The sequence below is a fragment of the Stegodyphus dumicola genome, chromosome 8 (genome assembly GCF_044657685.1).
Source record: "Stegodyphus dumicola isolate Sdum_Otavi_A_Nest chromosome 8, ASM4465768v1".
NCBI classification, from domain to species: Eukaryota; Metazoa; Arthropoda; class Arachnida; order Araneae; family Eresidae; genus Stegodyphus; species Stegodyphus dumicola.
Window position 1 is genome coordinate 190,264,640 of NC_140775.1, and position 18,901 is coordinate 190,283,540.

At 34.7% G+C, this 18,901-nt stretch overlaps 2 protein-coding genes across 3 annotated transcripts in view; both read right to left on the minus strand.

The window, feature by feature from the left end:
- Window positions 1-1,065, minus strand: part of LOC118184819 (cytochrome P450 2B11-like) — a 37,792-nt gene extending 36,727 nt beyond the window's left edge. Inside the window, exon 1 of one of the 2 annotated variants that reach the window (XM_035354546.2) lies at window positions 895-1,065. The gene's annotated coding sequence lies outside the window, so the exon portion shown is untranslated. Of the gene's footprint in view, window positions 1-882 lie in introns of both variants that reach the window. The other variant, XM_035354545.2, reaches the window with a different exon arrangement.
- A 1,660-nt stretch (window positions 1,066-2,725) lies between these two features.
- LOC118184823 (cytochrome P450 2B11-like) overlaps window positions 2,726-18,901 on the minus strand; it is a 32,122-nt gene continuing 15,946 nt past the window's right edge. Inside the window, exons 4-7 of the mRNA XM_035354549.2 lie at window positions 11,451-11,650; window positions 7,803-8,066; window positions 6,092-6,265; window positions 2,726-3,012 (exon numbers count right to left, since the gene is read on the minus strand). Of these exons, the coding sequence (XP_035210440.1) occupies window positions 2,855-3,012; window positions 6,092-6,265; window positions 7,803-8,066; window positions 11,451-11,650 (796 nt within the window). The 3' untranslated portion in view covers window positions 2,726-2,854. The remainder of the gene's footprint in view (window positions 3,013-6,091; window positions 6,266-7,802; window positions 8,067-11,450; window positions 11,651-18,901) is intronic.

An 18,901-nucleotide genomic window follows, 5' to 3' on the forward strand; every position in this document is an offset into this window, starting at 1 on the left:
AAAGTTGCCAACACTTATCTGCTTATCGCGTAGAGAATATTTCATCGTTCCACCATTAATAGCCTGCAGGTACTTTTAATAGAATTTGTATTCACTTAATTTATGTACTGAAGAATTCGTATTTACTCTACTAATATATAGAAGAAGGGTCTAATTCTAGTATCCGGTGCGCACGGGATTTCGCTACTTTTGGCGACTTCTATGATGAGCAGTAAAAAACGGGACATATACGATGAGTAGTAAACGGGTCATTCAAAGAATATATATAGTTATACATAGTATATACTATGTATATAGTGATAGTATATAGTGTATAGTATATACATAGACGTTCTTTGGGTCATTTTTTGGTGTTGGCGATAATTTTCAAAATCTCGCCAAGGCTGCACTGTATACTAGGATTTTACAAAGAAGAATACATATTTACTTAAGAATACATATTTACTTAAGAATACATATTACTATAATACTATAAGACATATTACTATAAGAATACATATTACTATAAGAATATATATTACTAATATATAGAAGAATTGGAGAAAGTGCAGAATCGCCCACTGCTTGGCGCGTTTTTAAGAATTCATGTACTCGGTATCCATGCACACATCGACGTATTTTCCCTTAAAAAAAAAAAAACAAATGCACAAAAATGGCATTGCGCACTTCCTTGACTTTATCCATGTACACATCGACCTATTTTCACTTAAAACGTCAAAGAAAATTGACAAAAATCGAATTCTTCTTACTCTTGCAAAAAGCGACAAACAAATAAGTGGGTGATTCTGCACTTTAGCTGAAGAATTCATATTTACTAAATGATACTTAAATTTAGTATAAATAGAATGATGGGCTGAATATAATATAAATATCAGATATTACCAAATATTTTACCAATAATCAAAGCCGTTATGAACTTGCTAACCTCCAATACCATACATTTGCGGAAATATAAGCCGTAACTCGCTCGTTACATACTTCGCTATCTACGACGTTTGAAACATCAACCGGTTTCTAAGAGCTGTTATCATAGGACTCCCTCCCACACACGAGTCGAAACGATTTGAAGAGTGTTACAAACACGAGCAGGAATTAAAGAAAAGAAAAAAAAAAAAAAAAAAAGCGGCGCTGCTCACTACGCCAAGGGTTTTCCTTCCCAACGACAGCGCTCACTGCTAATCTCAATTCCATCTACGTCTATCCTTTTTTTGTTAGCGCTGCTGTGCAAAATGCTTATAAAAAGAAAAGAAATCGCTGTCATGAGAATGACCTTCGGAATTATACTCCTTATAAAAGAAGTTTTTCTGAAATGTTCTTCCGTTTGTTTGAGCTTATTGTTTCCTTATTTAGCTTTCGCTTCGAACATAATTAAATCATTCTGGATAATATGCTGCTATAAATATTTGAATTTTCATTTTTAATTGTCCCTGAAGGACTATTACTTTCATTTTGCCATTTTGCGTTGGTTCACTATAAATGACCGTTACACTTTTCAAACTGTTGCCACCCAGTGTTAGAGTCCTGCATTATATTTGAAGAAATTAAATAATGGAAAATCTGCATAAATGTACGTATACTTCTCGCAATGTGATGAAACAACGGTACATAGAGCCATCGAATTTTGAATGACGTAATCCTCCTGCGGATATGGGCATGTGCAAGATCAAATTTGAAATTTGGAATTTGTTTTATTATCGATTTCATATTTTGTAAAACTTTAACGAATTTTTGATGAACAAACTCAAGGATTTCAAAGCGAGCAATGGCAACGTTGCACAGAAAACACTCACATATTTATCTCCAGCGCGCGAGACTCTGTATCGGAAATTCTAAAGATACGCTCAGTTTAAAACTATTTTGCGATCTTGCTGTTGAATTGAATTTTATGTTTTAAGTGCGAAGAACGTGATATTTAACAAATAAAGGTAACAGACAAAATGTTAAAAAAAAACGCCCTTTTGGACGCTATTTAAAATCTGAAATCTTTCATAGAATTTTAAGTTTTTTTTTTTTTTTTTTTTTTTTTTGTGTGTGTGTGTGTGTGTGTGTGTGTGCTTAATCTGATTTATGGCTGCCTTGCTCGTATTTAAGCGTTTATTTGTTACATACAACTGTATATCTTTTAATTCTTAGTGCAAAAATGTTAAAATTACAAAGAGAGCTAAATTACGAGTAGAATATGATTACAGACAATGTCGTCCCTAATAAGGCTTTATGACAATTTTTGGAGCCAGACTGGCGACATTTCACAATTTCCCGTCAACAGGAATTTACGAAAACACATTTTTTTAAGCCTTTTCTCTAAAGTTTCGTTTTTAGCCGAAAAGGGATTTTTGATCTCGAAATGGGATTTTGCTGCGGTTCTGTATAATCGGCAAATCACTTTTCAAATTGTTGCCACCAAATATTATCGCCCTGTATTATTTTTAAAGAAATTAAATAATTAAGACGGTATTTAGAGCCATTAAATCTGGAATAACGTAGTCCTCCAATGTGTATCCATGTAAATGTGTGTCGTAGGGGCATATATTGAAGGTCTTAATTAATTCATCAACAACTTTGGACAGCTGTCGCTGCTTTTGCTGTAAGGTTTGCCCATATGAAGTAATACATCGATTTATTATTCATTTTTAGAACCGCACCATTCATTCATTTAGAACAGCCTGCATGTAATAATGAATATTAAAAATCAAGTTGAACTAAATGCAAATTTCCAATAAAAAAATCATGAAAAATCAGAATTTTATTAGTACATAAATGCGCAGGAATTTCTGCAGACAAAACAGAAATCAATGTTTTAAATTACAGTAAAATCTTGGAATTCGCAGTTTTATTGGAATGTGTAGTTTTTTGATTACCTTGGAGTTGCGATTATTTCTAACTTCAGCGTGTATCCAGACACTGAATACTCTACTCCTTTAGCGAAAGACAAGCGAAAGTTTTTTACTATAGTTATCAAATAAAGAAAAACTAGAGTCATAGTGTATGATTCTCCTATACACGAACGTTTACCTAAAACATAAATAAAGAAAAAAAACACAAAATTAGTAACAATGTAAGATTCATTTAACAAACCCTGATTTAAATCTTTACCAATAAAAAGATATTTTTTAAGGATTTATCTGTATTTTTAACGAGTTTACTTTGGACAATAAATTAATTTTTTAGTACAGCAAATTAACTGCAAAACTCCTTGTATTTCACAGGGTAAGCCACGACACTTATAGGGGTAAGAAAATAACTCAGCAATAATATAAAATAGAACGCGGAGATAAAATATACAACAATAATGCAATACAATAATACATAATATCTAGATTTGCAGCATATATATAAGAATACATATACCACAACAATAAAAATACTAAAATATTCTAAAAAATAATAATAAAATAAGGAAAACAAATCATTATAATAATAATAAAATAATAATAACAAAAATACAATAATAATAACAACAATACAATAATAATAACAACAATACAATAATATCATATTTCGAGTATCATATTTCAACGAAAATATCTGTTTTGATCGCTCTCGAATTGATTTAAACGATTTTTTTTGCATGACATCTGCACCTAAGGGTAAAATAAAGAATTCTATTTTGTAAAACTGATTGTAAAACATACTTAAAATGGATTCAGAAAGTACTTCTTGGTTACATGTGTACATATGTATGTATTATATTTCGCATAACTTAAAAACGATTAGCCGTAAAACATTGAAATTTTGTTTTTGGGAATGCTATAACATCTAATTATACATCTCATATTTTTTATTGCAATTGGCCTCTGCCAAGTATATATATATGTAATAATAAAATTCCATAATCAAGAATACACTTAAAATTCTAACTGTATGTTCTACTGTTTTTTAATGGCGTCGTTCTCTTATTTGAAAGTACGTGGAATTAAATTCACAGCCCCGTAGTCAAGTTGTTTTTCCCGCCTTTTCTAGACGTCTGGTTTTAGAATGTTCTGGAAATATTTAAAGCGACCTGGATTGGCTGACGAGGCTGACGTCATTTCTTTGAAGCTCCGCCTTTCCAGAGGCTATAAAAGGACTCGCAAAGAAATATCGGGTTCTTTTCTTTAATGTAACGATGCAGTAAACTTCATACAAAAAGTTATTAGTAATTCTTTTTTATTTACTCCGGAGATGAGATTTTTGTAATTGCTATTTCTCCTGAACAATAATAAATGGATCCTGCTTTTTAAACTTATCGTCTGATAATTTAAGCTACGACTACATCTATATTCTCTTCACCAATCTATTTATTCTGGACAAAAGCTGGTACATCACATATATATATGTTGAATGATCTAAAATTCACTTAGTTCAAAAACAAGTTTTTCTATTACTTGCGCAATAACTGCAAAGTAAGATAATAATAATTTATTTACTAAAGAAATATTGATTATCTCCTAATATTAATTTAGTACAAGTATCAAAAAAGAGGGAACCCAGATATAGGAAATTTAATTCCGAAAATTGTATTTTTAAAGTAACTTGAATGTAAATTATGAAAAAAAAACGTTGTACCGGGACTTGAATTTAAATAATGAATAACAAAGTTTCAAACTTTGGAAAAGAGATTAAAAATTCAAACAAGTAATTATCGCTATTGATCGGAAATCAGTTGACTTTTCAAGGGGAACAAACCAACTCCAGTTCAATGAACAATAATTAATAAATGCGAAGGTGTTTCGTCTTTTACTCAAGTAAGAATGATGATGCCAAACTGGCAAATTAAGTTAGGCCAAAATTGTAGTTCCGTGAAATGATGGAATTTATAACCAAAGTAGAGTACCAAAGAACTCATTCTAAACGAAGCATTTTCGCTAATACAAGACTCTTTATAAATTTTGAGTGAAAAGCAATTTATGTAGTAAAATTTACAAATACTTGAGTAAATGTCCCCCGACGCCTTTGCTTTTATGCATGTTAATTCAAGACTATTTTTATAAAAATAAACAGTAGTTATCTTAATTGCAATTATGAAATGGAACTCAAAGTAATTGAAATAAACATGAGAAAATTAAGAAACATAACAATACTATCTTTGCAAAAACAAATCAAATAAAATTGAAAAATTGAAATATATATAATAAGAAAGTAGAATGTGAAATGTACATGAAGATATAAAAGGCTAGAATAGGCATTAATTAACTTACGTTCTTTCTAGTGGGATGTGTTGCCTTCTGTGTCTTACTCAGAAGGGGTGTGTGTTCGAAATTCTGAAATGCCGTTATCGGCAGATGGGATACTTTGAATTATTACAGGCGGTGAAACTTTTGAGAAACTGTTTATGAGACGTGGGAGGGACAAAAAATGTTTAAGGAACGTTTGTTGCCGAGTTCTTATGTGAGTGATAACGTCTGCTCTGCTCCTTACCTGGCTCGGTGAGGTCTGTTTTTCTTATTCTTACTTTAAAAGTGATTGAAATATGTTATTCTTATGTTCCGGTTAACCTTTTTATTCCTTTAGTTAATATGCATACAATAGTTGTAGAATTATCAGCAATTTAAAAGCGTAGGCGCAGCTAAGCCTTACATGGTGGTTATTTTCTTACATTTAAAACTCTTGCTGGTATAGTAAATGAAGCCAATTAGTGCACCAACTTCATCATCTTTCTTCCCAGTGGGGCCGGAAGTTGACTTTAAATTTTTGTGTACTGGACATTTTGTCTTCCTGCTCGTTGGTCGGATTGCTGGTTTTGGTGTAGAAATTCTAACATAATTGAAAAAAATTTAACTATTTTTAACTATATTCGGTTTTTAAAGTTTCTATCTGTATTTTACAATTTTTAATGAAGATATTCTGAGTTTTTATGTAATTTTGCTTTGTTGCAGAACGAGAACTGAATTGCCTGAAATTAGAAATATATATTTGATGAAATTCCAGGATATAAGTTTCAGTGAAGGCCAGCAAAAAATGTGTATAATTTAAAAAGCCATATATGCAAGTTATTTGGTATTTATATCAGATCTTTTTAAGAGATTGAAATTAGAACATAAGTAGATTTATAACAGACAGATAACAGAGCTAATAGCTTAAGGGACACTGACAGAAATGGAAATAACTTTACCTATTCCAAAAGTAACTGGAAGTTCTGCTCTAGGTTTCCCTGAAGAGGCTAAATATCTCGATGGATCAAACTTATACGGATCTTCAAAGATTTCAGGATCATGGTGAGCTGACCAGAAATTGAGCAAAGTTATGGATCCTTTGGGAATCCTATAACCTCTTAAACTTGTTTCCTCTGAAATAAATAAATACATAAATAAAATCTGTGATTTAGGAACTTTTCATTTAAAATTGACAAATTTTAAAACATTTTCAGATTAGAAATTTAAATATTCTAAAAGAAATTATTAACAGCCCAAATACTTTTATGTTTAAATTAACATACAACTATACTTAATGTCTGAGAATCAAAACGAGTGGGGGGGGGCCAATGGGAATGGCCTTGAAGGAAACCCAACCCTGGACGGCGACCACACAAATAACAGAAATCGGAAAATGCCATATGGTTTCACCAGAATACAATATCTGATGCGTAAATACTGGTTTTATTTTCATTACAGAAACCGGTCCATTAGTGGCAAAGCGGCAAGTCGCTGAACACTGGTAGTTCGGTTCGAGGCTCGAATCTCGCTAACAGACTGCTTGCATGTGTGTTTTCATAGTTTTCTCCATTTGTAACATGTGTGCAAACCAGTTTTACTTAGGAAGTCCTCTAAGAAGGCATCCCTCCCCTTAGTCAGATAGCCTTCAAGTAACCAAATAAGCCAAGATATAACAGAAACTAAAAAATGTTAGCTCAACGGGATAACAGATAAGTACCTGGTAAAAGTACTTACGTAATAGACGATATCTATACATAGTGCCAAAAGCGTAAGCTACTTTCTCCCTCCTTTCCGCAAGTATTCGTGGTATAATTGGTAGCGTACATCACGCGTATTCGAGAAGCCAAGGCTCGTGTCCCGGCGAGAGCATTGCACATCTTTTTCACGTCTCCACCTCCCCCCCCAAAAAAAAAGCCCTCTACAAGTGGAGCCCGTATTAAAAATCACCACCAGGGTTGGGCGATTGGGTCCCCTCACCTCCACTTGTCCTTTAAAAGGGGGAAGTATATAAGATACATTCTCTTTCTTTTCCGCTCGTTTTGCGAGGTAATTGGAAGATTACCGGACGCATATTCGAGAAGACCAGGGTTCGATCGTCTCTCCTGCTTCGAAATAACCTAATGTCAATACAGTGGTGACCGAACTAAAAGGTGGTGAATGATGATTCTTCACCGCCAGGATTTGGCGATTGGGTCCCCTAAAAACCTAGTCGCCCTTTACGAAGGGGCAGTATATAAGGCATTTCTCCCGCCTTCTTAGCTTGCCTTCGTGTTGTAATGGTCAGCATACTAGGCGTAAAGCAATAGTCCTTCCGAACTCAAATCCCTTTGGACTAAAAATGTTTGATTTAATCAATCTTATTATGTGATAATAATTATAAAATATTTTATTGTAATTATTTGTTTATTGTATCGAATATTACTTTGTTATAATCCAAAGCGTGGATTAATTGTAAATTTTTAAGTTTGTGAAATTATTATTGTAATCAAGATGATTGTATCATGAAGAATTTGTAATGATTGTTTTTGTTCAGTAAAGATATTTGTTGGCGAGGCCAGCGAATCTTCCATTCAGGAACGAGTACGGTATGGTGGTTTCGAATAATTGAATAGTTCCAATTATCCCTGCGTTTGCCGCAAGGTTGCAGGCTAGAAGATCAGTTTTACTTACTTGTGCATAAAAGACTTGGAAAGAAGGTTAATACTTGAGCTGTTCTTGAAAGTTCGCTCATGAATGCGTTCGCATAAGGTAAATTGCTTTTATCTTCTAAACTTGGATTCCTATCAGGGCCAACAACATCCAACAGTTCTTGGTATATCTTTTCCTGCACTTCTGGATGCTGTACCAGTGTCAGAAACAGTCTTCCAACAAATATCATGACAGCATGGTGACCGTCTCCGGCAAACTGAGCAAGTGAGCCAGCCAAAGCTTTTTCTGTTGAAAAAAAAAAAAAAAACATAAACAGACATTACTATAGAAGATAAAATTTTGCAATAAACGTAGAACCCTCGAGAAATCGAGATCGATTTTAAGTAAAAATAAGGAATTGCTACAATACATTACCAATCTAATTTATCCAAAGTATTTTTTTCTAGATTCTTCTACGCGTTGCTTATTGCTGGCAAGCAGTTACAGGAATACTGGTTAAAATTTTTACTTTCTACTTTCTTCACTATTTTTTGAATAAGAGGTACTACAGTACAAAGTCTGTAATCTGGACTCGTAGGGACTTCGGCTATTCCGGATTATAGATCATCAATTTGAATCGGGTAAGATGGCATGCAGAAATTATACAATTAAAAATATGAAACCGTAATTCATGAAATAAAGATTAATTATGATCTAAAGGAAATCAAATTCTTTTTAAAAAAGCTTAATATTTATTTGTTTACTTTATTAAATTTTTACTTTCTAATTTTTTCACTATTTTCTAAATAAGAGGTACTACAGTACAAAGTCTGTAATCCGCACTCGTCGGGATTAGAGGTTTTTCCGGATTATAGATCATCAATTTAAATCTGGTAAGATGGCATGCAGAAATTATACAATCAAAAATATGAAACTGGGTATCAAAATTTACAAAAAAAGGCTTAATATTTATTTGTTTAACATTTCTTTCAACGCGCGCATGAGCAAAGCATACATTACGCGTAGTCGAAATTAGAAAATTGCAACCAGAAAACTATTTTGTGTTTGTGATATTGCAAGAAATCGAGTTTTAATATAAAATCAAATTCAGGTCTGGCCGATATTTCGATAGCAGCCGTTTTTTGAGATACTGCAGTTTTGAACAATTTTTCGAGCACTGTCTTTTAAGCGTTAATGGCCTACTTTTTTTACTGTAACACTATTATATGCATACAATACACATAATTAACACACTGAGAAAAACCCTTCCAAATACAGAAATTACAAAAGATGTGTTTAATTGAAAAAGGTTTTTTTTCTGTAAAACTTTGACAGCCAGAGGTATGCAATAGTAAACAAAATCATTAAATTTAATAAACTTAATAATATAATACGGCAAGACATAATATAGGTGTACAAAGAAAAATTTCCCTTAAATATATAATAATAAATAAATATATAATAAATTGTATTTCGAGACTAACAGCCCTTCTAGGCTAATAAGCACAAATATTTACTATAATTGACAACGCACTTCTGTAATACTGTCTTCGGGGAAGATTATTGTAATACTATCTTCAGTAAAGATTATTTTGAACACATATTATAACTTTCTAGGACGGTGAATTAACTAGACGCTTCTTGTCCACAAACCTATGGGCTCAGTCTAGGAAGTGAAGTCTAACGACTGGAGAGTTATCAATTCCAAGACCGTTTAAGTGCTAAGATGCTAAGTAGAAACTAGTACAAAACTTTATTAGTTATAACTTGTGGGTAATACAATTAAAAATTCCATTCAACTGGTAGAGTGTTCACAATCGTTGACTGCCGTGCCAAAGGGCCCGGGTTCAAATCCAGGAGAAAGCACAGATGTTTGTAAATGCATATTGTTGGGGCGGCATGGTGGTACTCTAAATATGCGACAAGCCTAAAGACCTTTCGTGTGCTTCGATGGAAGAGGATAGGGGTGCGAGACCCTAAGACCCGTCCCCCCCGGGGTACTCTCCATCAAAATTGGGGCAGAACTCAGCTAAATCGCACTGTCACCTGAAATGTGCTCAAGGGCTGTTGCCAACGGCAGAAATAATCTAGCGCTCCTTGCCACGAGGAATTTCGTGGGCTTCAGCTGACTACGTCAGAAAAGTAAGCATGAGCAACACAAATAAGAACAGATTAAATTATAGAACCTCTCTTCGACTTCGAGAGCACCTATTCACAGGCGTGCTACAGATGTAACTGAAACATTCAGAGCTTACTCAGATTCAAGTTAGCACAGAGACAAGGTTTTGCTCTTCAAGGTCTAAACACTCTCTTTCCAACACCAAGTCCATTATCTAGCTGCTGAGACTTTAGAGTTAAGGACGTCGACCTTCACCACAATGGTTATCCTTGGGGAAGAAGGGTAAACCTTGTAGTAGCATAGTAACCTTGCTAAGATCCATAACCACTTTGAGATCGAAGAGTGGAAATAATACAGAGTCGCACTTCATAGCGTAATTTGACTTACGCAGTACAATAACGTACTCCATGAATACGCGCCAGCTCGTGCCGCATTCGTGTACTAATGAGCTGCCATTTCGAGTGTGACAGTGATATGGATCGGTGGAGTGCACAGCATCGTGCCATTGCTGCTTAAAGTTATTTCAAGAATAACTACTCTGTTATTGCTGCCCAGCGTCTATTTCGGCAACATTTCAACTTGGGACGTCATGGGAAAGTTCCAGATGGACGAACCATTGCGACAGACATTTCCAGGTAGAGTAATTTCCCGTTTTGGTGACATTTCCTGGCCGCCTCGCTCACCTGATCTTTCATGTGCAGACTTTTTCCTTTGGGGCCACCTGAAGCAGGAAGTTTTCCGAACACGTTTCTGCCACCATTCCTCAGTTGAAGGATCGCATCCGAACTGCCGTCGGCAATGTTCCAGGGAATACGTTACGCCGAGTTATGGCAAGCTTCCAACGCCGCCTAGATGAATGTGTTGTGCAGAGGGGGCATCATATTCAAAAAGTAATCCACGCAATGGACAACGACTTACACATTAGTAAATGGCATACCTTTAACTATTAATTGACAGAAGATAATAAATAAATTACTATTACTGCCTTGTGGTGTGTTTTTAATATCCTACTATGAACGCTGCCGCACCCTGTAGCTCCCTTTCTAGCATTTATCTAACTATGCCAAACTCTCAGTAGGTCTACATTCCTAGTCAGGGTCGTTCCTAGACGAGGGTGCAGCGCGTAAAAGTATGCGGGCGACCAAAATCAAGGACGGCCGGACTCTGAAGACACCACGTGTAATATTTTAAATTCATTAACTTCTCTGTAAGTACTTGACAGATGTAAGCACTTTTTATACAATTTATCATATGTAAGTACTCAGTGGGTATGTGTTAATCGCTGAGCACTTTTTTTTAAATTTGGGAGTCGGCAATTTTAGGAAAGTACACGGGTAGCCAGTGGCCAAGGAACGGCCCTGTTCCCTAATATGCAAGTGGTTTCTGCAACTGAAGGCACTATTTGGGATAGCTTGCAACTAAGCTCCTGGTTAAGATTACGTCCTACTTCTAAACTTTACCTCTTGTAGTAAAATTTTCATAAGGTAATATCGGGATGAGATAAGACATATAAGATAGAAATGAACAGAAAGTTGACTTCTGCAAAAAACCAAATATAAGTGCTATAATACTTGTGAAGTGCTCAGCAGTGGGATCGCCCTTCCGCCGTCGCTCATTTCGTTCTTTCAAATAAGCATCGATTATGTTCCGGTTGTGATTTTCATCCAAAGTCTTCTCGTGCTGGTCTATGACTTGGAGTAAGATAGCTTCCATCTGCTTCTGGCTGGCAACGGATGCATGATAATCAGAATTGAAGGGAAAGATGAAATACCTGAAAAGGTAGAAATATATTTGTTTGGAGGCAAAGAGCAAACTGAAATAGAAACTTATTAGACATAAGAAAATTAAAACATTGGAAAGTCTGATCCAATTTTAGTATATATAAGACAGTCGAAAAGCGACTGTACACTAAATATAAAATTGTAGTAATACTAATGAAAGTACAGTGAACCCTGTCATAGAGATCATCTCTAAAAGTGACCAGTATTTGTGAGAACATATATAAATATCGGTATTGACAATTCTCTACAACGACCACTTCCACGAAAGATCTAAATTATTTAGAACCATGGGTTGTAACTTAAGAGACGGTTCTTTGTAATTATAATATCATCTCTCTAGCTGGCCTTAGTGTCATCAAAGACTAGGGTCAGCTGTGTCCTTCGCGAAGAGATGAAGGCATCAAGGGTTTCATACACGAAGCGTTTCATGTAACCCCAAGAAAAGAAAACAGCTGGGGGCACGAGATGGCCTGGAATGGAATATGGAATGGATCCAACGGGACCAATTCATTGCCTCGCATTCGAGTAGCGATTCGTACTTCCGCACACTCATTCATACAACAAACATAACGCCTTTTGTAGCTTCATCCTAGACACGGCATCAGCAACACCGACCTCTGTTCCTTTGAAAAATTTCTATCTCAAACCATTACCTTGCCATTTGCCCACTTACTAGAGAACACTACTTTAAAATCCTTAGTAATAATAACCAAACTTTCTTCAGATTTATGGTGAAACAAAGTCATCTGGTGGCTATAACCCACCAAATTATCTATAAGCTTGCAAAACTCGGACCTGACCTATGCCTCGTTATATAATTTTCCTTTTAAAATTTTATTTATTTTAAATTTTATTTATCTAATTTTTTACCAATAAAAATAGTGTCTAGAGTAATAATTTAATATTCACTCAATTTGTTTTTTTACGAGTTTAATCCTGTGCACTGCAACTGTATTTCGAAGTCCCAACAAAATACGTCTGTAAAATTCAGTAAAGTTTGTTCAGTAAAGAATTGCTTTTTAAAAATGTGTTTGTAATGTGTACTGTTTGTTCTAAGTGCATGTTCTGCGATAAAGTAATACGAGTACCCGAAATAATGTAATCATTACGTAAATTATGCAGTTATGTTCTGAACCACAGTACCTTACAATATAGTGCATCTCCTAATATTAGAGTTGCGAGAACTCGCGATAATACCACCCAACCTCTTGGCAGAATAATGATGTTTTCCTCTCCAGTCAACAGTCAACAATTGCTTCATAACGGCCATACTTCATCGACATTCACCGCCCTCTTACACGTCGGAAATTCGCGTCCGTTCCTATATGATGTTTGCATATTATTGTGTTCCGGACCTCCATGCACATTTCTGAACGATAATTTTGAAACCTTCTGTATATTATCCCCACCGCATTTGTATCTTAATATTAAGGGGGCTTATACACCTTAAACCCTTTATGATCTTCGAATATGTGACTGGTGCAAGAATTGGGATATTTTATTTATTTTAAAAGCAATTACTTCCAACTTTTTACAGCTGACTACATAATATAGCTGCTTTGGGAACTAGTAACCAGAAAGTTTGTGTTGCCACAAATATTTTTGTAATTTAATCCGCTTTGTAAGAAACGTTTTTGCCATGTTTTCACCCACCAGTCGCTGAACACTGGTAGTTCGGTCCGAGGTTCGAATCCGCGAACGGGCTGGCTGCATGGGTGTTTTCGTGGTTTTCCCCATGTGTAACGTGTATACGAGCCAGTTTCCTTTAGAAAGTCCTCCACGAAGGCATCCCTCCCTTAGGCAGATAGCTCTAGTGTGCTTTGCCATAATTAAATACACCACACCATTATTTTAATCCGCTTTGTGACAAAATGTTTCGTCATATTTCCACCATGCGCGCATGATATTTTAAAAATGGCTAACGGTACATACTTGAAATTAGACGGTATTCTTTATATAGGCACTATCTTCTAACTGAACCAAAAATATGATGAACATTTTAATATTAAAAAATTTTATGCACGAAAACATTGCAGATTTTTTTTAACAAAATACATTTTATAAACTCAACTCCAAATAAAATAAAAATTTAAGATGAAATTCTTAGAATTTTTGGTTAACAGTAGTTTTCAAATGTTATATAAAAGCTACATATTAAATATGGAATAAAATTATGCAACAGAATGTTTTAAACTGCGCGCGCAAGGTGGAAACATGACGAAAAATTTTGTCACAAAGCGGATTAAATTATAAAAATATTTGTGGCAACACAAACTTTCTGATAACTATTTCAGAAAGCAGCTATATTATGTAGTCAGCTGTAAAAAGTTGGAAGTAATTGCTTTTAAAATAAATTAGTTATCCCAATTCTTGAACCAGTCACATATTCGAAGATTATGGGTTTTAAGGTGTATGAGTCCTCTTAAGCAATATTATAATAACAACAGTCGGGTATACTTATAAGAAGGATTAATTAATTATTTTCCCTTTATTTCTTGATGGAAAAGTTCGCTTCGTATACATCTAGTCTGGTATTAGACCAAACAATAAGAAAAAAACTGATGACGTATACCGAGATACAACTATATTTGACGACTATCAGCAGTTGCAAATTTGTGGGCTAGGTAAAGAGTTGTTCTGATACGATTCATAAACTGAAAGCAATTAGGGGATTATTACGATTTTTGATGCAAACTGCGAATGAGAAAACGTTTTCTTGGCTGATCGTACAATCAGTCCAAAGGGGTAATTTGTCCAGAAGGCCTATTAATTTCGTTTTAGCATTTTACGCCGATTCATGATAAGCGTTGTTTCACTTTTCAGATTGTTACCACCCGATATTATCGCCCTGTATTATATTTAAAGAAATTAAATAGTGAAGAATCTGCATGAATGTATGTTGTACCATAGTCGTAACTTCGTCAAATAAACAAGTCCTGTTCAAATCTAGACTAAATATTTACTTATATATACACCTATGTACAGATTACATTTTAGAAAAACTTTGAAATACATTTTCACTAAAGTACAGCGCGCAATCGAGCGTCCGTTCTTTTCTCTTGCACATCTTAATCTCTTCTGATTCCAGATTCTCTTCTGATTCCATTCTGTTATTCTTAATTCTTCTGATATCTGCGACCAGGGGTAAAGTCCGCTTCCCTCTTCCGGCCGGAGAAGAGGGTTCTCGGTCCCTTTTTTTAGGGCGGGTGACCAAGTGTTCTTCAAAGGAGGGGGACATTACAATGCATATTTCTCACAATGTGATAAAACAACTGTACCTAGTGTCATCAAAATTTGAATAACGTAATCTTCCATAGAATATGGGCATGTGGAAGCCCTACTTTCAATTTGAAATTTGTTTTATTATCGACTTCATATTTTGTAACACTATCATACTATACTATACACTATACTATATACTATACACTATACTATATATACAATACACTATATTATTCACTATGCACTATACTATATATCAAAAATTCGTTGAACGAATTTATGATTAACAAACTAAACTATTTCAAAGCGAGCCATGGCAACACTGTACGAAAAAAAAAAATTCATTTTTATCTCCTGCACGGGAGATTCTGCATCAGAAATTCTGAAGATATGCTCAGTTGAAAATTATTTTGCAATACTGCTGTTGAACTGAATTTTATAATTAAGACACAATAACACGCCGAATAAATACCAATTCAGAAGTCAAACAACAAAAATCAGCGTTATATTTACCAAATTTTCACAGGACTAGTTTCGATGGTTTTACCGAACCACCATCTTCAGCTGCAAAACCGCAAATGAACCAGATAGGAAATAATGATTAGATAAGATAAGAAAGCCTGGACAAGAATAAGCAAGTGGCGCCATCTGTTGGTAAAACCAGAACTAAAACATAATTTCTTTAAAGGCCGAAGGCAAATTTGGATTGGAATTAGGATCGTTAACTAGAACAGAAAGATTTTTATGAATGTGAAATGCCTCTAGAAAATCCAGTTCTCCAATGGAAGATATTTTTTGAATAATTTTGGCAGCAGAAAAACTGAAAGTGTGGTTTTCGGACCAACAATGTGGAGCAACAGAAGACTTCTGTGTTTCCTTTTTTCTAACATATGCCTCATGTTCCTTGACGCGAAATTTTAAGGCTCTCTTAGTTTGGCCAATGTAAATTAAACCACACTGGCAAGGAATCCTATAAATACCCCAGGAATTCATATCCGGAATGGGGTCCTTGAGTATGGAACTCGGAATTTTATTGATGGGAGAATAAACAACCCGAAAGTTAAATTTCTGCAAAATATGTGCAACTTTATAGCTAATTGATGGAAAGAAGGGAATGACAACAGAATTTTTATAATCTCCTAAAACAAGAGTGTGCCTTTTAGTGTGTTGAGATGAGAATTTTTTAACTGCTTGATTAATAATGTTGGGTGGAAAGCCCCTGTAAATAGCTATTGCTTTTAAATAATTTAGTTCTTCATCAAGGGCTAGTTTGGAGGAGCAAACTTGAAGAGCACGGAAAACAGTGGTGGCCACACGGAGGTGGCCAGATAGTCGTCATGGATAGGAACACTTACATCGATGGTGTCACTAAACTCTTAAACGAAGGACCATATAATCCGATCCCTAAAGATCCTTCACCTTCGGACTTGTCAAAAATAAAAACTGCGATCAAATCTTCGCAAATCATTTCAGGCAACTTAAAACATTCACTTATCCCATCTGTTGCGAATTGTGCCAGATTATATGCTCTTCCCAAAATTCATAAAAGTGGTATTCCTTTCCGTCCTATTGTATCAAATTTAGGTACTGCCTCGTATCCATTAGCTAAATATTTAGTTTCTAGATTTTCAATTCTATTAGACAATAACATTTACACCATAAAAAATTCAATAGAGTTTGTAAAAAAAGTTAAAAACATTTCTCCTAGTAATTTACTCATGGTTTCTTTTGATGTAAAATCATTATTCACCAATGTCCCAGTGGAGGGTGCATTAAGATGTCTAGAAACCAGACTTCGCGAATTTCATTTCTCTTGCATCGAAATTGATGAGCTAATTTCTCTCACTCAACTCTGTTTGAAACAAACACATTTTGTTTTCCAAAATAAATATTACAAGCAAACTGAGGGATTAGCCATGGGAAACCCCCTCAGTCCCATCCTGGCTGATATCTACATGCATTATTATGAATCAAAATTGTTTGAAACTTTAAACTTCCCGGCATGGTTCCGCTACGTAGACGATACTTTTACTCTGTTTGAAGGTAATAAAGATGATTTAAATAAAGTTCTTTCAACAATGAATTCTATTGATCCTGCTATTCAGTTCACTTTTGAACTTGAGACTTGCAATTCGCTTCCGTTTCTCGACATTCTGGTCACACGTAACACATCCAACTTCAGTACTACGGTTTACCGTAAACCTTCATCGGTTTGCCTTCCACCACACTTTAAATCATGTCATCCGACTAAACAAAAGTTAGCTTCATTTTATTCCTATGTTTTCCGTGCTCTTCAAGTTTGCTCCTCCAAACTAGCCCTTGATGAAGAACTAAATTATTTAAAAGCAATAGCTATTGACAGGGGCTTTCCACCCAACATTATTAATCAAGCAGTTAAAAAATTCTCATCTCAACACAATAAAAGGCACACTCTTGTTTTAGGAGATTATAAAAATTCTGTTGTCATTCCCTTCTTTCCATCAATTAGCTATAAAGTTGCACATATTTTGCACAAATTTAATTTTCGGGTTGTTTATTCTCCCATCAATAAAATTCCGAGTTCCATACTCAAGGACCCCATTCCGGATATGAATTCCTGGGGTATTTATAGGATTCCTTGCCAGTGTGGTTTAATTTACACTGGCCAAACTAAGAGAGCCTTAAAATTTCGCGTCAAGGAACATGAGGCATATGTTAGAAAAAAGGAAACACAGAAGTCTTCTGTTGCTCAACATTGTTGGTCCGAAAACCACACTTTCAGTTATTCTGCTGCCAAAATTATTCAAAAAATATCTTCCATTGGAGAACTGGATTTTCTAGAGGCATTTCACATTCATAAAAATCTTTCTGTTCTAGTTAACGATCCTAATTCCAATCCAAATTTGCCTTCGGCTTTAAAAAAATTATGTTTTAGTTCTGGTTTTACCAACAGATGGCGCCACTTGCTTATTCTTGTCCAGGCTTTTTTATCTTATCTAATCATTATTTCCTATCTGGTTCATTTGCGGTTTTGCAGCTGAAGATGGTGGTTCGGTAAAACCATCGAAACTAGTCCTGTGAAAATTTGGTAAATATAACGCTGATTTTTGTTGTTTGACTTCTGAACTGAATTTTATAGTTTGAGTACGTAGAATATGATATTTAATACATAAGGGTAACACACAAAACGTTAAAAAACGCCTCTTTCGACGTAATTTAAAATCTGAAAGCTTTCAGATTTTTAAGTTTTATTCTTGCTTTTTTGTCGAAAAGCAAAAAAATGTACATATAATAAATATGTGATTTCTCGAGTTTTGATAACAAAATGACATCCCTGAATCATTGTTATGAAGCTCTATATTCATTACTTCGAAGCATTCAAGAGTCAATTATTTCTTATCTCTTCCTGCTTAGGATGCTCCAGATCTCTTTTCACTTCTTAAAATACATACCAACCGACGATTGCAAAAATTAACTCCACATAATGATTTTTATGTATATGTTACGGTGAAACACCGAAATCTGGAGAATGTCGACTTTCACCGGTGAATGTCAACATTCACACAGTCGCTTGGTGTATGTCCGAAATATTTTCCAAATACTCTTATTTCTGACTTACACCGGTGAATGTCGACATTCACCATGTACTAATGGTGAATGTTGAACCTATAAGAATATTATATTTCCTTCTCCGTAATTCATTCGCGAAAAAACGCACTTGAGACTCAGAATAAGAACTTAAGAATATAAGAACTTAAAACACACAGTACATTCAAAATAAGAAAGGAAAATAATAGAAGTTATAAACTTACCAAATTATGTGATTCAAATCTTATTTACCGCAAAAATTTAAACTATTATGACACTTTGAATTGCAGAAGAGGCCGTTGCTTTTACAACTGCATTTATTTGTGGAACACTTCCTTTTGGAATGGCAGCGTGTACATACACTCCTCTCTTTTCGACCTACACCAGAGCATATCTGTGATTGTCGACATACACCGGTGAGGGTCCGAATGTACAAGAATGTAAAGAAATAT